The following is a 17,605-nucleotide window of genomic DNA, read 5'->3' as shown; positions in this document are numbered from 1 at the left end:
TACTCCCTCTGTCCCATATTACTTAGTCACTTTCTCTCTTGCACGCCCCTTAATAAATCATAAATAAAAGTTGTATTTTACTACCTTACTCCTATCTCTTTTTAATAAATACATTCTAATCAATATTGACTATTTTCAAAAATATTTAATACTAAGGGTAAGATGAGAAATATTTAATTAATTTTATTTTGATTTTGTAAATAAACAAATAATTTGGGACATATATTTTTAATAATATGACCAAGTAATATGGGACGGAGGGAGTAATAAATAATTCTTTTTAGCTTAGTTCACTACTTACCAAAAATAAATTTATGTTTAGTGTGTACACAGAACCCAAAGCTGTAAACCACACATACTGTTTCCCGCTCTAAACTGTAAACTTTCAAATTTCAAAGAGGCTCTTCATTTCCTCTTTTCTGTGTCTCTCTGCCTTTTACCTGCATTTTCACCTCAGGTTTTTACTATTACTGCTCTCAATTTATCCTTCTTCTTTTTTCATTTTGTGGTAGCGATTTTAATCTCTATGATTTTTTGTTTCTTCCTCTTTTATGTACTACACTGTTTTGCTGTTCTTTAATAGCCTTTTTCTTTTTTTTGAGTTTAGCATTGTACTGTTAATCATTTATGAGGTAAATCTCTTGATAAGCATTAATTAGTAATCCCATAAAATGAACACTAAACACTGATAGTGTAAACAAATCTTTATTGTACTACATTTTTTTGCTGTTCTTTTAATAACCCTTTTCTTTACTAGGTAATTATAGGTAAATCGCTTGATAAAACTAACACTGATAGTTTCTAATCTCGGATAAAGAATGAGGGTTGTGGTAAGGTTGATGTCTAATATAATACTACTCCCTTAGTCCTAAGTTTATGTGATATAGTTTGACTAGGCACGGAGTTTAAGAAAGAAAGGAAGACTTTTGAAACTTGTGATCTAAAACAGGACATAGATACTTGTGTGGCTGTAAATCATTTCATTAAGTGTAAAAGAGGAAATCTTAAAGTTAATTTATTTGTAAATAAAGAAATGTATGATTCTTTTTGAGACAGACTAAAAAGGAAAGTGCATGACATAAATTGGGACAGAGGGAGTAGTGGTTAATTCTGATGCATTCATACACCAACTAATTTGGAATTGAAGAGCGGACTAGAAAGGAAACAACTGTTGTTAAATGTAGTTCTGTTTGGTGCTTGTTGGTAGCATTTGCTAGTGAGCAGTTTGAGGGTGTTATCCATGTAGAACATTCTTGAAAAAAAGTTTGAATGTACTCTTGGAAAGTGTCATTGAACCAAAATTGACAGATTTTTGGCCTCCCTGTATTTGTAAAGCAGTACAACAACAACATACTCAGTGAAATCCCACAATGTGGAGTCTGGAGAGGATAAAGTATGCTCAGACCTTACCCCTAGGTAGGGAGGCATATTTGTAAACCAGTAAAAGTTTTAAACAGTAGAGTAACTTATCCTCCAATTGGTGATAGTAATTGCTTCTTTCCATGATTGGTTATCTTTATGCAATTACCAAGTGACCTAGTTAGCCTGTTTTGGTGAAGCTTCTGGGAAGTCAAAAGTGTTTATTTTTGCCAAAAAGTGTTTATTTAGAAAATTGAGGTGTTTGGTCAAGCTTTTGGGAAAAAATTAGTGTTTTTGAGTAGTAACAGAAGCTAAAAAGTAGTTTTTCTCTAGAAGCACTTTTGGAATATTGGTCAAGCACAAAATACTGCTCTAATATTAGCAAAGGTGCTTTTCAAATTAATTAGCCATACTTCTGACAAAAAAACATTTTTCAAACAAGTAGATTTTGAAAGTTTGGCCTAACAGATATGATTTGCAGGTGAAACAACATTTGGTGTTTGTTTCACATTTCAGCTCTGAAGTGCATTACAAAAAATACTCTTTTCTTTTCCAGATCAAGGAGGTCTTTTGAGTATTGCAATCAATGGCAAATGACAACAGCACCAACAGTTACGAGGAGATCCGCAGGCAAAGGGTTCTGGACAATAAGAAACGATTTGAGGTACTAACTTTGTTATGGCACAATATCTTTTACTTCTGTCCAGACCAGATTTTGTTGAAGAACTATAAGAACAGTGCTGTCAAAGGCGCGCTTAAGCCTGAAGCGAGGCTCAAAACATGTTGAGCGCTTTGCCTCTCTTTATGTGCGCTTCAATGTCATCATCAAGGATCTAAGACATACTTTTCCTTGCTGATGAGCCTCTCTTGATGAGGTGACACTAGATAATTGATATTTCACTTTGTCCTAAAGTTTTTACAATTTCTTTGTCCATATATTTGTTATTCATGCCTATTATTAATAGTCTTGGACTAAACATATATATATTTGTATGTTTGCACCATTGCGCCTTTTTTCATTAAAGCCCATGCTTTATATGCGCTTTTCGCTTTTGATAAAATTGTATAAGAATTCATTAGCTTGAAACTTCATATGAAATATTTGGTGTCATTTGAATTTTGTATGGTTAAGTTTTCAAAAACAATTATGGAGGAAAGTTGTATATGTGGATTAGTTTTTATGAAAAGCTTTGGACAAAAATTATATGTATTCATAAAACCTACCTTTTTAGCAGTTCTTTTGAAAAATTTATATAAAAACCATTCGGGCCTCTAATGTAGTTAGGGGTTGTTTGGTTGCTGGTTAGGGTGGGAATTGTTCATGTATTAAAATTAGCATAGTTCGTATCCTGTTTGGTAACCTTTTAGTTGATTTGTATAAAATTCAGCATACTGAGTACGGTGTTTGGTTATCTCCAATATAACTTAAACATGTGTAAGTTATCAGTCAATTTATGTAGTATTATTTTATGCAGGATAGGAGATAGAATAACTAATGCATGAATAACTAAACCCTGTATTACTAATACTTGCATAACTCTAACCAGCAACCAAACAACCCCTAGGAATATGCTGCAGAGTTTACAATGAACCTGCCAATGACTTGTTGTAGGACTTGTAAAGATTTCCTTCTCTTTCTCTAATTCTGTTGCATTTCCTTTTTGAAGGATTTGGGGATTTTGAATATATCTAATAACCTTTCTGATCTTACAAAGTCCGAGAAGAAGTCCAACTATAAATCTGAGGTGAAATGTTATTAATATTTCCTTTCAATAAAGAACTGTTGTGGCTCTTATATAAGCATGCGTTAGCTGATATTATTTTCTTTTCATGCATAGCTACGCCGAGTTAGACAAAAAGCAAACGATGTTTACATGTCGGAGCCAAGAAGGTCTACACGGGCTAGGAATCCTGCTCCATCATACCGTGATGAAGTAAGATTTCATGTTTTTCTTTTAGTACATATTACATACTGGATACTACATAGTAAGTAGGCGTTTGGTCATAGATTCAAATACTTTTCACTTCATTTGAAACTTATAAAGTTGGAGTTGAACATAGAATTGTATTTGGTTATACTTTTTGCAAATGAGAGGATAGGGCACTTTATTTGGAATTTATAAAGGTGGAGTTGAAAAACAGGTATGGAGCACTATTCCAAATTCAAAATCCAACTCCAAGTTGGATTTGGAGATTTTATAACTAAACACTGATTTTAAAATAAAGTGAACTCATGGCCAAACAGGTCCTTAAATCACACAAGCTTCAGAATAAAGATAATGGTTAAGAAATCTACTTAGACTTTATGATTGTACATTCATATCCTTTTTTGACACTTTAGTTTACATGTATAACTCTGCTACATAATCATATGTACCATGGTGAATTCGGAAGGAGCGTCAAGACTATGATTATTGAGATTAGTTGAAGGCTTAATACACCGACAACCCCTTAAACTTGCCAGTAATAAATGTCATATACACACTCGAACTACGACTTGTTCCCATTGAGCACCTACACACATAATAAAGTATTCTATTAGACACTTCCGACTCAAATTTTTGAAAAAGTTCATGTGTTTTATTCTGAAAAGGTCATTACGTCGATAAGTTAATCACTTAAAATATGTCACCTACTTTAATAATGCACATTATCCTCAATAAGCCGTAACACTCAGGTCTGTTTCAATTGAGACTGATGTGTATAATAAAAATGTTGCATATTTATATGGTTAACTTATTATATACATAATAGACAGTTGAGAACACACGCAGAAACTTCTCTCAAATTTTGAGCCGGAAGTGTCTAATAGGAGCACTTTATCATATTTTCAGGTGCTCAATTGGAATAGGACGTAATTTGAATGTCTAAATGAAATTTACTAACTAATTTATGGGGTTGTTAATATATTCAGCCTTATTTGAGATACTTAACTGCTGATGTTTCATAGTGTAGTTTGTTGTCGATAGAGATCAAGGTACATGGAAACTATTCTTCATACATATCTTGGTTTGTCCACTGTATTTACTATGGGGTCTATCAGGGCCTAAGAGTCTTAGAAATGGACTGCTTAAGTTCCTAGTGAAAAAATTTCATCTCAAATTGGTTTGCTAATTTTCTTCCTCTGGTTATCAGTTGTTTATTTCTTCATTTTGTTGCTAATCAATCATAACCTCAGATTGATATAGAGATTCCATCTTCGCGGAAGAGATCAAAATTCAGCTCTTCATGGGCAACGTAAGACGGATTAATTTGAATTTCAATACCATTTTCTTCTGTCACAACTCTGGAATAATTGCTTTGTACTGGCAGTTATCTAGCAAGGCCATTGGAAGAAGTGAAAGTTGCTTCATATGAAGAGAAAGCACAAGCTTTAAAGTGTGCAGAAAAGCTCCAGACCAATCTGCAGTCTGAAAATCCATATTTTATCAAGTCTATGGTCCGCTCTCATGTCTACAGTTGTTTCTGGTTGGTAAGTTGACATAGACTTCAACTCAAGAAACTGACAAAAATGGTCCCTTTTATTTGAGGGTAGATTCAAAATAGTCCCTTAAGTATGTTTTGAACAGTTTTGGTCCTTTAAGTTTGCGAAAAGTTAACATTTTTAGTCTCCGTCAAATATTTACGGAACTCTGTTTCTGGTTGGTGAGTTGCCATAGACTTCAACTAGAGAAATGACAAAAATGGTTCCTTATGTTTGATGGTAGATTCAAAATAGTTCTTTAAGTATGCACCGAACATTGTGTGTTATATTTGATGGGAACAGTAGGAAAAAAAAAGTTGCAGCTTTCTGGGGTGCAATATTATGTAATATTGTGTGTCATATTTTTATGGTCTAGTAGGAGAAAAAAAGGGATTAACGTATCATCTTTAGGATAATTTTTGTAGGACAATTTCTTGGTGTTTATGGTTAAATCATTTTTTCCTACTGTTCCCGTCAAATCTAAAAAGGTTAACTTTTGGCAAAATTAAAGGACCAAAACTGTTCCGTACATACTTTAGGGACTATATTGAACTTATAAACTTTCTTTATGCTAGACTCATTATGGCCTATCCTGTATGATATCTCAGGGACTTCCTACTAGATTTTGTGAAGACCATCTTCCCAAGTCTACCGTAAATGTTTTGCTAGTGGATGAGGAAGGTTTAGAGTATGAATCTCTATTTATTGGCAAAAGAACTGGATTAAGTGGAGGATGGAGAGCATTTGCATTAGATCATAAGCTGGATGATGGAGATGCTCTAGTATTTGAATTGGTTGAGCCAACAAAATTCAAGGTTTGATTTCAATATGCAATCCTCTTGTCCATGAAATAAACTGATTTTGAATTTAGGGTGTGTTTGGTAAGAAGGAAAATGTTTTCTTGGAAAATAAGTGGGTTTCTTACTTATTTCCTGGTGTTTTTGTATATAATCTAGGCAAACACTATAGGGTGAGGATGTGGGCTATGGTAATAGGGATGGGCCTAAGGTTTGAACTTGGAACCTCAAGGTGAATTTTGAACCCCATAAGCCACTGAACCACCCCTTACTCTTTCGTTCAGGGTATTCAAATGTACATAAAAATATAAAAATACAATATATACCGTATAATTTTTTGCCGAGGGTGTTCGGGTGAACACCTTCAGACGGGCTCTAGATCCGCCTCTGGGTGGGGAGGAGACAAGTAATGTGGAATGTCACTTATGAAACTTGCTTAGCAACCGAACCTACCAGGTGATATTGCCCTCGTTTCTGCCCTTCGTACGACTAGTCTGATTCCTTTCGCTAATTCCACTAGCGAAGTCATTTTCCTCATTTTTAAGGAACTTATTTTCCTACAGAAAATGTTTTTCAAATATTTTAATTAACCAAACATGGAAAAGTTGAAAAACATTTTCCTTCGTACCAAACACACCATAGTCTTATGTTATAGTTCAAATTCAGTACATTTTTAACTTGTCTAATTTGTCCCAGTAATTGAGATTCAATGGAATATAGCTGCATAAATGTGTAGGCAAACAGCTTCAATTCTTTCTTTGAAGCAGGTTAATGCCACATAAATTGGGACAGAGGAAAGTTTAACACTGGTTAATGCTATAGCAGTAGTGGTGGTATTCTTCTGAATGATTTGAGGTACTTAATTCAAGTGTTCTTATTAATTTTCTATTGGTCATAGGTCTACATAGTTCGAGCATCCCACTGTTCAAGTGGAGCGGATAAATCTAGTGCAGAAAAAGGAGAGAGTGAAGCTGAAGAAACATCAAAGAGTGTAACAAAGAAAAGAAAGAAAACTAGCAAACAGTCAGAAGTTCCAACAACAGCTAAGGAAGAGGTCTCCGTAGTGGCTTCAGCCACGAGACGCAGTACTAGAAGAAAACAGAACATGTAAAGAACCATTATTTTGTAGGCATGTCAAAAATTAAACCTTCGTTGTGGTAAGCATATTCACTGAGAAGAATCGCATGACATGTTTAAATTATTGGCAGTAAATCTCATTTGCCAAAGCTAATTAGGCAACTGCCTTGGAAACTCTTTGACAGTGAAAGAAATACAACTGCAGCTCTTTTGCACAATTTTTACTATCTTTGTCAAGCTAGTAAAAATGAGTCACTACTGCCTAACTATTTATATTGTCAATGAGGTGATGTTTGGGACTGTTTGCGGCTTGCGCACACCTCGATTATTTAATCGATACCTGTTACTTTACACCAGCACAGGTATCGAGTGAATGTGTCACATCAAGGCTTAGGCAACTGGAAAGAGATCACCTAGCATTTTTGTTTCTATTAGGATTTGAACCTTCTTCTCGTGTATGTTTACTCTTCCAAGTTATCTTTCTTGCAGTTGCAGCCTACCTATTTATTGTTTATCCATTCCTATTGCAAGAACTCAGATTAATTAATCATTTGTTTTTTTCCTTTTCCTTAGACCAAATGCTTCTCAAGAAACTTGTGATTATTGGCATGCCTAATGTAGGAGAATGGGTAGACTTCTATTAAAGCCACGTGTCATTTTTTTTAATTAAAACATAAGCTAAATGATTTTTGCAAAAATTCCGTCCGTAGAAAGAGTATATTTGCATCATTTTGTAACGGCAAGCGTATATATACACCACTTTTTTAACGAGAGGTATATCTGCTCTAAATCACAATGTTGAGGGGCACCTTGTCCCTATAAAAAATGAGAAGTAGCAATATCGAATATGTTTTGTACTTTTTTTCTAAATTCAATTCACATGATTGAAAACAATGAACACCACTTCATGTTGGTCTTAGCAAGGACCTAACATATTGCAATATTAATGTTCTATAACGTTCCATAGGAGGAGATTTCAATGGGCACATTGGGAGGACTTGGACGAAGTGGTGGTAAGTATATCCGAGAAGTCATAGGAGGAGATTTCAATAGCAATTGAACTTATGACGAGATTAAATGTGGAGGATCATTTGGATTGGTTAGCCAACTTTGTTTTCCGAAGAAGGAGGAGCACTCCTTTCGTAGCTCGGTGGTACGACGCAAATGCTTCTTGCTTCAGAAAAGATGATAAAGGCCTGCAACTTACGACCCAACATAAGTGATTTTGGAGGTAAGAAGGAAGAAGAAGAAGAAGGTTGTGGATGACATGCTCTCTAATGTAGAGATGGGGGAGAAGTTGATGGCTATGGGAGCGTGGGATAGTAGGGGATGCGAGCGAGTTGTGGGATAGGACGGCCGGTATTAAAGAGGTATTGGGGGTCTCACGTGGTGGGCACCGTTGGTGGTGGAATGGAGAAGGGAAGTTAGAAAACAAAGAAACGCGCGTACATAAAACATAAGGGTGATGAAAGGCGGACGAATGATTTTGCGGCCTAAAAAAAATTCCAAGAAGCTATTTCGCTCGCCAAGGCGAGAAAGGGCGACTTGGATCATATTTTGGTACGTTAGAACAGGATCATACTTTCATGAACTCTTGAACGAAGGAGCGGACGGGACAGACATTGTGTTGGGAGGCTTGGAGCACTGCGATAGGCGTCGCGACTTTGGTTAAGGAGTATAAGGTTGAGAGGTATAAGAAGCGGCCAGGACCCGACGAGATTCTGGAGAATTTTTAAAGAATGCGGGCGGTAGGCTTGGGTGGGCGACTAGATTGTTTAATGTCATTTTCAAGACGTTGAGAATGGAGATGGAGTACAATGATTCCCGTGTACAAGAACAAGGAGACATTCGAAGCCGCAACATAAAGGTAAAATGAAAGGGTGAAGGGTGAGTAATATCACTACATAAGTCATTCATATTGTAAGGAGATTGGTGTATAGGGAGCGGAAGAGGGACTTGCGCATTTTCATTGACTAAAAAGGCTTCAGGCTAAAGGTGTACCGTGGTATACGTTAGAGCGATAAAGGACATGTATGATGGAGCTAAGACCGGGTAATGAAGGAGACTCGGAGCCCACTTTATGTTGCGTCGGGGATCGGCTGCTTGGATTTCTGTTCGCCTTGGTGATGGATGAATTGACGCGACAAATACAAGGAGGTGCCTTGGTGTATGTTGTTCGCACATAGTCCCGATTGACGAGACTGCAACCCGAGTTAACGATAAGTCGGAGGGCAATAAAGGATTCAAATTAATGGTGGCGTACCGCGTTCTATTTCAAGTATCTTGGGTCTATTATACGAGAAGATGGGGATATCGACGACGATGTTTCACATCGTATTGGTGCGGTATGAATACTCTGAAGGTGGTTAGAGACTTTATAACGGAGCGGAGTGTTCGAAACTTAAAGGCAAGTTCACGAAGTAAGAAATGCGACATGTGTGGACATGAGAGATAGAATTAGGAATGAAGATCAAAGTGGCATCGGTGGAGGACAAGATGCGGGAAGCGAGGCCGAGATGGTTTGGGTATGTGAAGAGGAGAGACGAGAATTGTGCCTGTGAGAGAGTTGGCTATGGATGGTTTCGGGACGAGGTAAAGGGAGGCCAAGTATTGGGGAGGTGATTAGACGGAGATATGGCACGGTATCTCACGAGGACATGACCTTAGATAGGAGGTTGTGGAGGGGACTTTAGGATAGAAGGCTAGGTGGCTTACCCTTTCACCATAGTAGTTGCGCTTTCGCTCATTTTGTTTATTACTTTTAAACCATTTGACAAATTTTATTTATCTATAGTAGTTAATGCTCCTTTATTCCCAAATTGTTCTACCATGACTTTTTTAGCTTTTGGTATTCGTGTTATCATATTGTTTTCGATATGCTTGTAATACCTTTTGTCTTGTGTCCCTCTTATCTTCCTCTCTTCTCCTCTCTTTGAGAGGGTCTTTTTATCTGCCCACACTAAACGTTCCATAAATACTCTGAAGGGTAAGACGATAATACATAATGATGAAATAGTCAAATACTCCTAATTAAATTGTGGCTTTGGGACGATGACAAGACTAGGTTATACATCGTGGTTATTTCGTATCCCCGCTGTCTTAAACCATTTGACAAATTATGCAATGCATCACTGCTTTAGTAATGCTAATAGGTACTCCCTCATCTGCCCTAATTTATGTGACATACTATCAAATTATGCCACATAAATTGAGACACAAATAATACAATATATTTGAAGTAATAAAAGATCGAGACAACTTCATATTTTGTTCTCCACACTCTTTGATGGTTTCCTTTGTGTCGAGATGTCAGGCTGGTTATACACTCTGATTCATGTTCCTTCTTCGAACTCTTTGATTAGTATGACCCTAACTGGGATATAAATAAACTAGACAAGAAGCTCAATAGCATACTATTGCTTCCTCATGATCAGTGACAATCCAACAGAAACCAACAATGTCCAAGAACAGAGGGATTATTGTATGCTGCATATTATTAGTTCATCAAAACCAAAGTAGGAGAAATTAAGATGCAGCTCAAGATAAGAAATGAAGTTAAACGCCAAGGACAGAATAGATATAAAACAACACTCATCATCCAAATAAAAGCCAATCATTATCATTGAGTCCCAGACAAGTAACTTATCTCTGAATTATAGTATATTTTTCTTTTGAATTGGAGGAAAACTAGTTAAGTCTATTGTTGGATCAGGAGGTTTAGGTGGGACTTATTTTTGCCTTTTTGCATTTGGGAAATCTGCATTGTTTTGAGACATTATTAGTGAAATGCGCTTGTGTATGACCCTAGCAGGAAGCTCAAATGCACAAGACCAAAGTAGGAGAAATTGAGATGCAGCTCACACCAATAAGAGAGCGATAAACCTATTGGATTTTATTAACCAAAGAGATTCGGCTATGCACAATAGTTAGCTCAGCACCAATCAAGAATCCCCAAGGAATTCGAATAATTCTTGTTATACATTTGTTCCAACCCAGAAACAAAGTTAAACGCCAAGGTCAGAATATATGTAAAACAAAACTCATCCAAATAAAAGCCAATAATTATCTTTTGAAAAGGTAAATATTTGTTCAAAGCAGCAACAACTTAAGTAATGGTTCACAACTGGATAGATGTTCAAGACACAAAATTTCATTCAGCGGAAGTAGAAAACTAAAGGCTCAGATTGGTAATTCTTCAACTTGAAGTCGCTGCTTCCAAAAAAGCTCTTCCAGGTTGACGTGCAGCAAGACGTCCATGGCATCCAAGAAGCTGCAAAAGCATAAGAAAAGCACTAAGATTCTACATAACACCACGGGCAACAAGATCTGATATACATTTTATCACATCGCAGCTTGTAATATAATAGATTACAAACCTTGGCATTGACACCGTCGTTTACAATACGGTTCTCAGACTTGTACCTCAGATAATCGGTACGGCTGAACTTAGTGAACCCCCTGTAATCAAAGAAAACACATTAGGGGTGACACAAGCACAACTTATATTGAGTGAAAAACATTGGAAAACCAAATGCTTAAATCAGCTAGGTACTAATACAAAGTAAAACAAATGTGTCTAACACTTTTGACTCCCTATCACTCAAATGCAGTGGTACTAGTAAGGCGGCAAATAAAAAATGCCGAGTATATTAACATTGAAAAAGGCAGAGCCAATCAGGATTCTAGGCATTTTACAACTTTTGGAAGGAAGCAGACACCTAAGAGTTTACCTCCCCTTAAAAGTGTTAAAAAAACAAGACCAAACTTAGGCTATTACACACAAAAAACTTGCATGGCACGGCACGTAAAATAAACTTGCATTGAAACGTAAAAAACTGGAATTGAAACGTCAAGAGTTTGTCTCTCTAGTATGAGCTTCTGTGTGATACGAGGTTAGAATGAATCTCCCTAAACTAACCTAATGAAGAATACCAAAATCATACATGATAATCCTGAAAAAATGTAAAATTGTCACAATAAAAGAATAGCACCATCTTTTGATACGGGAAATATAAGGTGGTCAAAACTCAACCACTAAAGTTACATAAAAATTAAAGGAGATTCTAAAGACAAAGTCATACCACTTTCTGCTGACAATGATCTTTTGTCGGCCAGGGAACTTAAACTTTGCACGACGAAGAGCCTCTTGAGCATGGTTAGCGTTGCCATCTTTGCAGCGAACAGAGAGAAGAACTTGACCAATAGCAACACGGGCACAGACACCCTGTGGCTTACCAAAAGCACCCCTCATACCAGTTTGGAGCCTATCAGCCCCAGCACACGACAACATCTTGTTAATTCGCAAAACATGGAAGGGATGGACCCTAACCCTTAGGTGGAAAGCATCCTTTCCAGCGGACTTGGTCATGTACTTGTTGCAAGCAATACGAGCAGCTTCAAGTGCCTCACTTGAAACATTCTCCTTCTCCCAACTGACCAAATGCACACAGAAAGGAAATTCATCAACTCCCTTCTTCTTCATACCCACATCGTAGATCCTGATTTTTGGATCAGGAACACCACGGCAAAACCGTGATTTTGGGTAAGGCTTGTTCTTAATCTGGCGGTAACACCTTGCAGGTCCTGAGAAAAGAATCCAACCCGCTTAGAGGCATATGCCTTTGTGATGTCAATGGCTAACACAAGTACCAACTGTTAAGGGTTTTAATGGCTACATAAAATTACAGTTAAGACCAAATAAGGAGTTGATACTAGCTATACCGAATATGCATCTCCATGTTAGTTAAAAGTCACCTTATCCCCCAAAAAAGGAGTTATATCAATAATGCAGTATAGGACATCTTATCTTCAAAACTAAGGAATTTGCTTTCAACCAAAAAGAATAACAAAACAATGGTCAGCCCTTGTCATAATTGTTTATGTTCATACACAGAAAAAAGCTTAATTTATCTTAAGATACATTTTTTATCCCAAACTTTAACATTTACATGGATTCATCAAGCGCGGAGATCGGAGATCGAGTGATTGGTCTCAAAAGACCCGAACTATAGCACCATCATAAAATTCCCATTAGTTATAAGCGCGATAAGCATAGCACCGTCCACTAAAATATATCAAGTAGGTACTCTTCCTTATCAGAAAAACAACACAGAATCCCAACTATCTATATGAATCCTAGTATCCATTCTGCTCAATTCGCAGCCTTGGGAATCGCTCAGTAATTACGGACAACTAGAGCTCTATAACACTATATGTTCTTTACATTTACAGCTTGTTTGGATGGTTGTTACCTATTGTACTATATTGTGTTTGTTTTGATTGTTACTTTAATTTTATTGAATCGTATCATTACATCCATCGTTATGTAATGACAAAAACTCCCCATTTATGTAATAACTGATTTGGTGTTATCGCATCGTTAACTTGTTTCTTTTTTCTCATTTTTTTCTGCACTTATTATCTAATAATCTTAATCTATCCTTTATCCCACCTTTCTATAGTACCTCTACCACGTACCTTACTTTTCTCATAGGTTTATCCTTCAAATTATTATTGATACGTAACATTATGTAACGACAGGAAACAATACAATCTAGAATGAAACAATATGTAACACACAAGCAATGAACAAATAGATAGATGGAACAAGCTTTTTTGGGTAACAGTAATAATAGATGAAATTGAAAAAGCTTGCTTACTTCTCCCCATGGCTAATTTTCTTCTGGGATTGTTATGCGGCTTGAGAAGGACGAAATTTATGAGGAAACCCTAGCGTTAACGTTGTTTATGTAGGGAGTGTTAACAAGGTGAATGAATTGATTGGGCCTAATGGGCTTACGTCTCGGCATGCGTCAGTAATAGGTTGGTGGGCTGATAGATTCAAACTTAAAGCTTGACCCATTCGTCCCACACGGTGATACTCTTTTTTTTGTTTTTCACTTTATTTGGCTCCCGTTTGGTCGTAGATTTTGAAGTTGAAACTTCAAGTAGGTGTTTGATCATAGAAATAAAAAAATAAAAGAAATCACTTTTTTTCGAATTTTGGAATTGAAGTTGGAGTTGGAGTAGTGACTAGCCATAGTTTTTGAAATTGTATTTTTTTTTTTGTTGAAATGTACTTGTTTTAATTGTGAAAAACTTGTTTTTTCAAATTTCAAATATAATTTCAAGTTGTATTTTAAATTTTCATGATCAAACACTAATTTTAAAAAAAAATGAAAAAAAATTTCGAAAAAAGGTGAATAATTTTTATGACCAAACGGATCCGAAATATTTAAGAGGAGGAGTTGTTAACAGGTGAATGAATTGATTGGGCCTAATGGGCTTACGTCTGGGCATGCGTCAGTAATAGGTCGGTGGGCTGATAGATTCAAACTTAAAGCTTGACCCATTCGTCCCACACGGTGATACTCTTTTTTTGTTTTTCACTTTATTTGGCTCCCGTTTGGTCATATATTTTGAAGTTAAAATTTGAAATATTTGAGTTTTTAAAATTTGAAATTGTATTTGGATATGCATTTTACTTGAAAGTTACTAGTTTTTGAAAGTATTTTAAAGATAAATTTTCAAAATATGATCCAAAATCTACGGTCAAATGCTAGCTTAGAATTTTGAAGTTAGAATTGAAGATGGAGTTGTGGTTGGTTATAATTTTGCAAGAATATGTTGTTTGAATGTATTGAAAGTTACAAAAGTAAAAACATGGTTTGCGGTTTTTCCAAATTCCAAGTTGTAGTTGGAATTTTCATAGCCAAACGCTATTTTAAATAAAGTGAAAAAATTCGGGAAAAAAAGTGAAAATTTCTCATGGTCAAACGGGTCAGATTAAGATGTCAGAATTTGAATACATATCTGAATATTAAAACTTATTAAGATATGAATACTAAATAATTAAGATTATTTGTTCTTAGCCGGTATAAAATTTGCTTTATTACGTGAAAATAAATATAAAATTTAATAAAATACTACTATCATAACGTTTTCTGTAGGAATTGTTAACGAAAAAATTGAACTTTTGTCCTTCAGATGGACTAATCTTTAATATTTGCCTTTCAAAATCGAACTTATGCCTAACATGACATAACTTGTGAAATATTATGATGGAAAAATTTAAATATACGCCCTGCGAAGAAATTACTTATTTGATATGCAGGGCAAAAGTTAAATATCAACACATTTTTTACTTTACTTTACTACTATTAATAATAGAGGAGCTTGGGGTCAATGTGAATTGACGAAAAAGCCCTCATTCTCAATGATATTTTGCATACTACCTGTGGGCCCTATTTTCTTTTCCACTCAGTGGACCCCATCTCTTTTTTTGACATGCCTATTTATTTTGCTTTCTTCCGTCATCGGTGAGCATGTTTTATCTTTGACTATACGCCATTCAACTATCGAAAATGGCTCATTTATACTTCGCTGCAAATCGATAGTTTGGCTCATTTATGCCATCGAACTATAGTGAAATAACTATTTATGCCATCGAACTATAGAAATGAGCCATTTATGCCACTCATCAATTGATAGTTTTATCTGCATCGCCCATTATCAAAATGACTCATCCATGTCATTTTCATTAAGCGCGGGTTTATAATTCCATATATGACACGTAGACTCCAATTAGAGGTCTACATCGTTTAATTAAATCAGCCCAATTTTAAATACCAAATTAATAAAAAATTCGACCCATACACCTTACCACCCATAATCATAATCTAGTTGGAGGCCACGTGTCATATATGATATCAAAACCGGCCTTTAATGAAATATGGCATGGATGAGTCAATTTGTTAATGACGATGCTTAAATGAGTCAAACTATTGATGAGTGGCAGATAAATGAGCCATTTCCTATAGTTCGAAGATAAATAGTCATTTCCTATAGTTCGATGGCATAAATGTAAGCCATTTAATGAACATAAATGAGCCATTTCGATAAATCAATATTTAATTTTCCGTTTATCTTTTATAACTATTCTAGAGTCAGGTTTATTTGAGCTTTCTATAAGTTGCAAAACAAAATGACTTTTAATTTTTTTTTCTTTCTTAATTTAAAGGTATTTTATACTTTAAATAAATCTAAAAATAATTATAAAGGCTTTGGCTTAAATTATCTAAAGCAAATTTTAGTTGTTTCCGCTTATACCGCTTTTTTTTACCCCATCCAAAAATCTTTAATACTCCCTCTGTTTAAATTTATGTGAACCTATTTTCTTTTAGCAAGATCAAAAAATGACCTCTTTCTTAATTTGAAACAAATTCACTTTGAAATGATTCGCCACAAAATATTCAAGACTTATTTTGAACCACAAGTTTCAAAAGTCTTTACTCTTTCTTAAATGTCGTGCCCAGTCAAATGGGTTCACATAAATTAAAACGAAGGAAGCATTATACTAAAAGTACTTTAAATTACTCAATGATATTTTCCATATTACCTGAAGGCCCTATTTTCTTTTCCATGCAGTGGACCTCTTTTTTTTTCACATGACATTTCATTTTGCTTTCTTCCGTCACTAATGAGCATTTGTTTTATCTTAGACTATAACTAATTCTAATATTTAATATTAGACTAAAAATAATTATATTAATTTTAAAGTTTCACAGAAACTGATGCATTAATTTTTTTTATTAAAATTGTGACACTGAAATTATAAATTAAAGGATAGAATGATTATTTTGTACTGCATCTATCCCATTATATATGGCACAATTGCCATAACAATATTTTAACAAGAATTTCATTGTGAATCTTAAATTTATTTTATTAATTTTCATCAGAAAAATTATGGAATTTGAAGTTTGGAATTCAAAATAAAAATTAAATGGCTTGACCCAACAAGGCGATAGTACTTTTATAACTTAATGTTGAATTGAATTATTTGTCACACAAAATTATTCATCGTTTAGTCTTAACCTCATTTATTAATAATTAATATCTAGATATTTTATTATTTTGTAAATATTTCTAATAGCATAACTTTTTAATTTCATCCTTATTTTACAAATCCTTTAAATATTATGTTACGCTTAATAATCATGAAAAGATACCTTTAAAAGAATTATAGTCACCATGTTGCACCCGGTGCAGAAAGATTACTTTTATATTAGCCATGAGTAATTGTCATTAGAAAAGTTGAAAAATTGAGACGGTTTATTATTTAAAATAAGATCGAAAAGAAATATTAACCAAAAAAACTTTAAAAAAAGTTGATTATGCTCGTAGTTGTACCAACTGTAGCCTAGAAATGACAGGATTAAGTTACTTTATTACTTCTTACTATTTTCGAATTATGCTTATGGTCAAGAATATTGATCATATTATAGTACATGAACCATTCTTAACATTTTCATGTTCTCCTTAAATTTTTCTAAGGTAGGCCAAAAAAAATTAGTTGAAAATTTTAAATAGTGCATAGTAGAATAATACAATTTTGTTCATGCTGGGCCGGGCTATCGTCACTAGTTGGGACATAAGTGCCTACGTCTGGGCATGCGTCAGTAAAAGGTTGGTAGGCCGATATATGCTTACTTGTAGTGTATTCAAACTTAAAGCTTGACCCATCACCCCACACGATTGTTTTTGGGAAAAGGGTCAAATATATCCAGTATTTTGTTTTATTAGCCAACTTTATCCTCCGTTAGTGATTGTGAACAAAAACACCCCTGTCGTTAGTGACAATGAACAAAAATGCCCCTGTCATTACTGACAGTGAACAAAAATACTCCTACCGTCTGCAAAGTTTACACCTATACCCTTAATTGGATGGAAAATTCCATAGCCCACAAGATTACCCGATTTCAATTAAAATTAACCAACCCGCCTCTTTTAACCGACTCGCGACCCCTAAGACTTCTCCGGCCACTATCTCCTCGCCATCAATGTTGCTTGCTCCATAAAAAAGAAGAAAAATGAAAGAAAGCTGTGGCGGATGAGACTGAAGTAGAGG

At 35.1% G+C, this 17,605-nt stretch overlaps 2 protein-coding genes across 3 annotated transcripts; one reads left to right on the top strand and one right to left on the bottom strand.

The window, feature by feature from the left end:
• Positions 1 to 311: 311 nt before the first annotated feature.
• On the top strand, positions 312 to 6,927 carry LOC132050518 (putative B3 domain-containing protein At5g58280). 2 transcript variants are annotated; one of them, XM_059441786.1, is made up of 8 exons: positions 312 to 457; positions 1,916 to 2,023; positions 3,027 to 3,104; positions 3,198 to 3,293; positions 4,538 to 4,596; positions 4,672 to 4,831; positions 5,431 to 5,637; positions 6,518 to 6,927. In XM_059441786.1, the coding sequence occupies exons 2-8, from the start codon at positions 1,946 to 1,948 to the stop codon at positions 6,728 to 6,730; spliced, it is 891 nt and encodes a 296-aa protein (XP_059297769.1). In that variant the 5' UTR covers positions 312 to 457; positions 1,916 to 1,945; the 3' UTR covers positions 6,731 to 6,927. The 2 variants fall into 2 exon arrangements, with proteins under 2 accessions (XP_059297769.1, XP_059297770.1); XM_059441787.1 differs by having other exon boundaries at positions 343 to 457; positions 1,841 to 2,023.
• A 3,812-nt stretch (positions 6,928 to 10,739) lies between these two features.
• Positions 10,740 to 13,511, bottom strand: LOC132050514 (large ribosomal subunit protein uL16-like). The gene is made up of 4 exons (XM_059441784.1): positions 13,356 to 13,511; positions 11,778 to 12,279; positions 11,073 to 11,154; positions 10,740 to 10,966 (listed from the first exon to the last, which is right to left on the bottom strand). Exons 1-4 carry the CDS (start codon positions 13,363 to 13,365, stop codon positions 10,892 to 10,894), a joined length of 669 nt encoding a protein of 222 aa, XP_059297767.1. The 5' UTR covers positions 13,366 to 13,511; the 3' UTR covers positions 10,740 to 10,891.
• Between the last annotated feature and the right edge of the window lie 4,094 nt (positions 13,512 to 17,605).

The sequence above is a fragment of the Lycium ferocissimum genome, chromosome 3 (assembly GCF_029784015.1).
Source record: "Lycium ferocissimum isolate CSIRO_LF1 chromosome 3, AGI_CSIRO_Lferr_CH_V1, whole genome shotgun sequence".
NCBI classification, from domain to species: domain Eukaryota; kingdom Viridiplantae; phylum Streptophyta; class Magnoliopsida; order Solanales; family Solanaceae; genus Lycium; species Lycium ferocissimum.
The sequence above is the reverse complement of the archived record's forward strand: the minus strand, read 5'-3'. Positions and strand labels throughout refer to the sequence as shown.

Coding starts and splice junctions, on each gene's coding strand:
- LOC132050514 (XM_059441784.1), bottom strand. Junction 11,155..11,777: donor ATCATTGTCAGCAGAAAGTG/GTATGACTTTGT, acceptor CTTTGATTACAG/GGGGTTCACTAAGTTCAGCC. Junction 10,967..11,072: donor ACGACGGTGTCAATGCCAAG/GTTTGTAATCTA, acceptor ATGCTTTTGCAG/CTTCTTGGATGCCATGGACG.
- LOC132050518 (XM_059441786.1), top strand. CDS start 1,946: ATGGCAAATGACAACAGCACCAACAGTTACGAGGAGATCCGCAGGCAA. Junction 3,294..4,537: donor CTCCATCATACCGTGATGAA/GTAAGATTTCAT, acceptor TCATAACCTCAG/ATTGATATAGAGATTCCATC. Junction 5,638..6,517: donor TTGAGCCAACAAAATTCAAG/GTTTGATTTCAA, acceptor TATTGGTCATAG/GTCTACATAGTTCGAGCATC.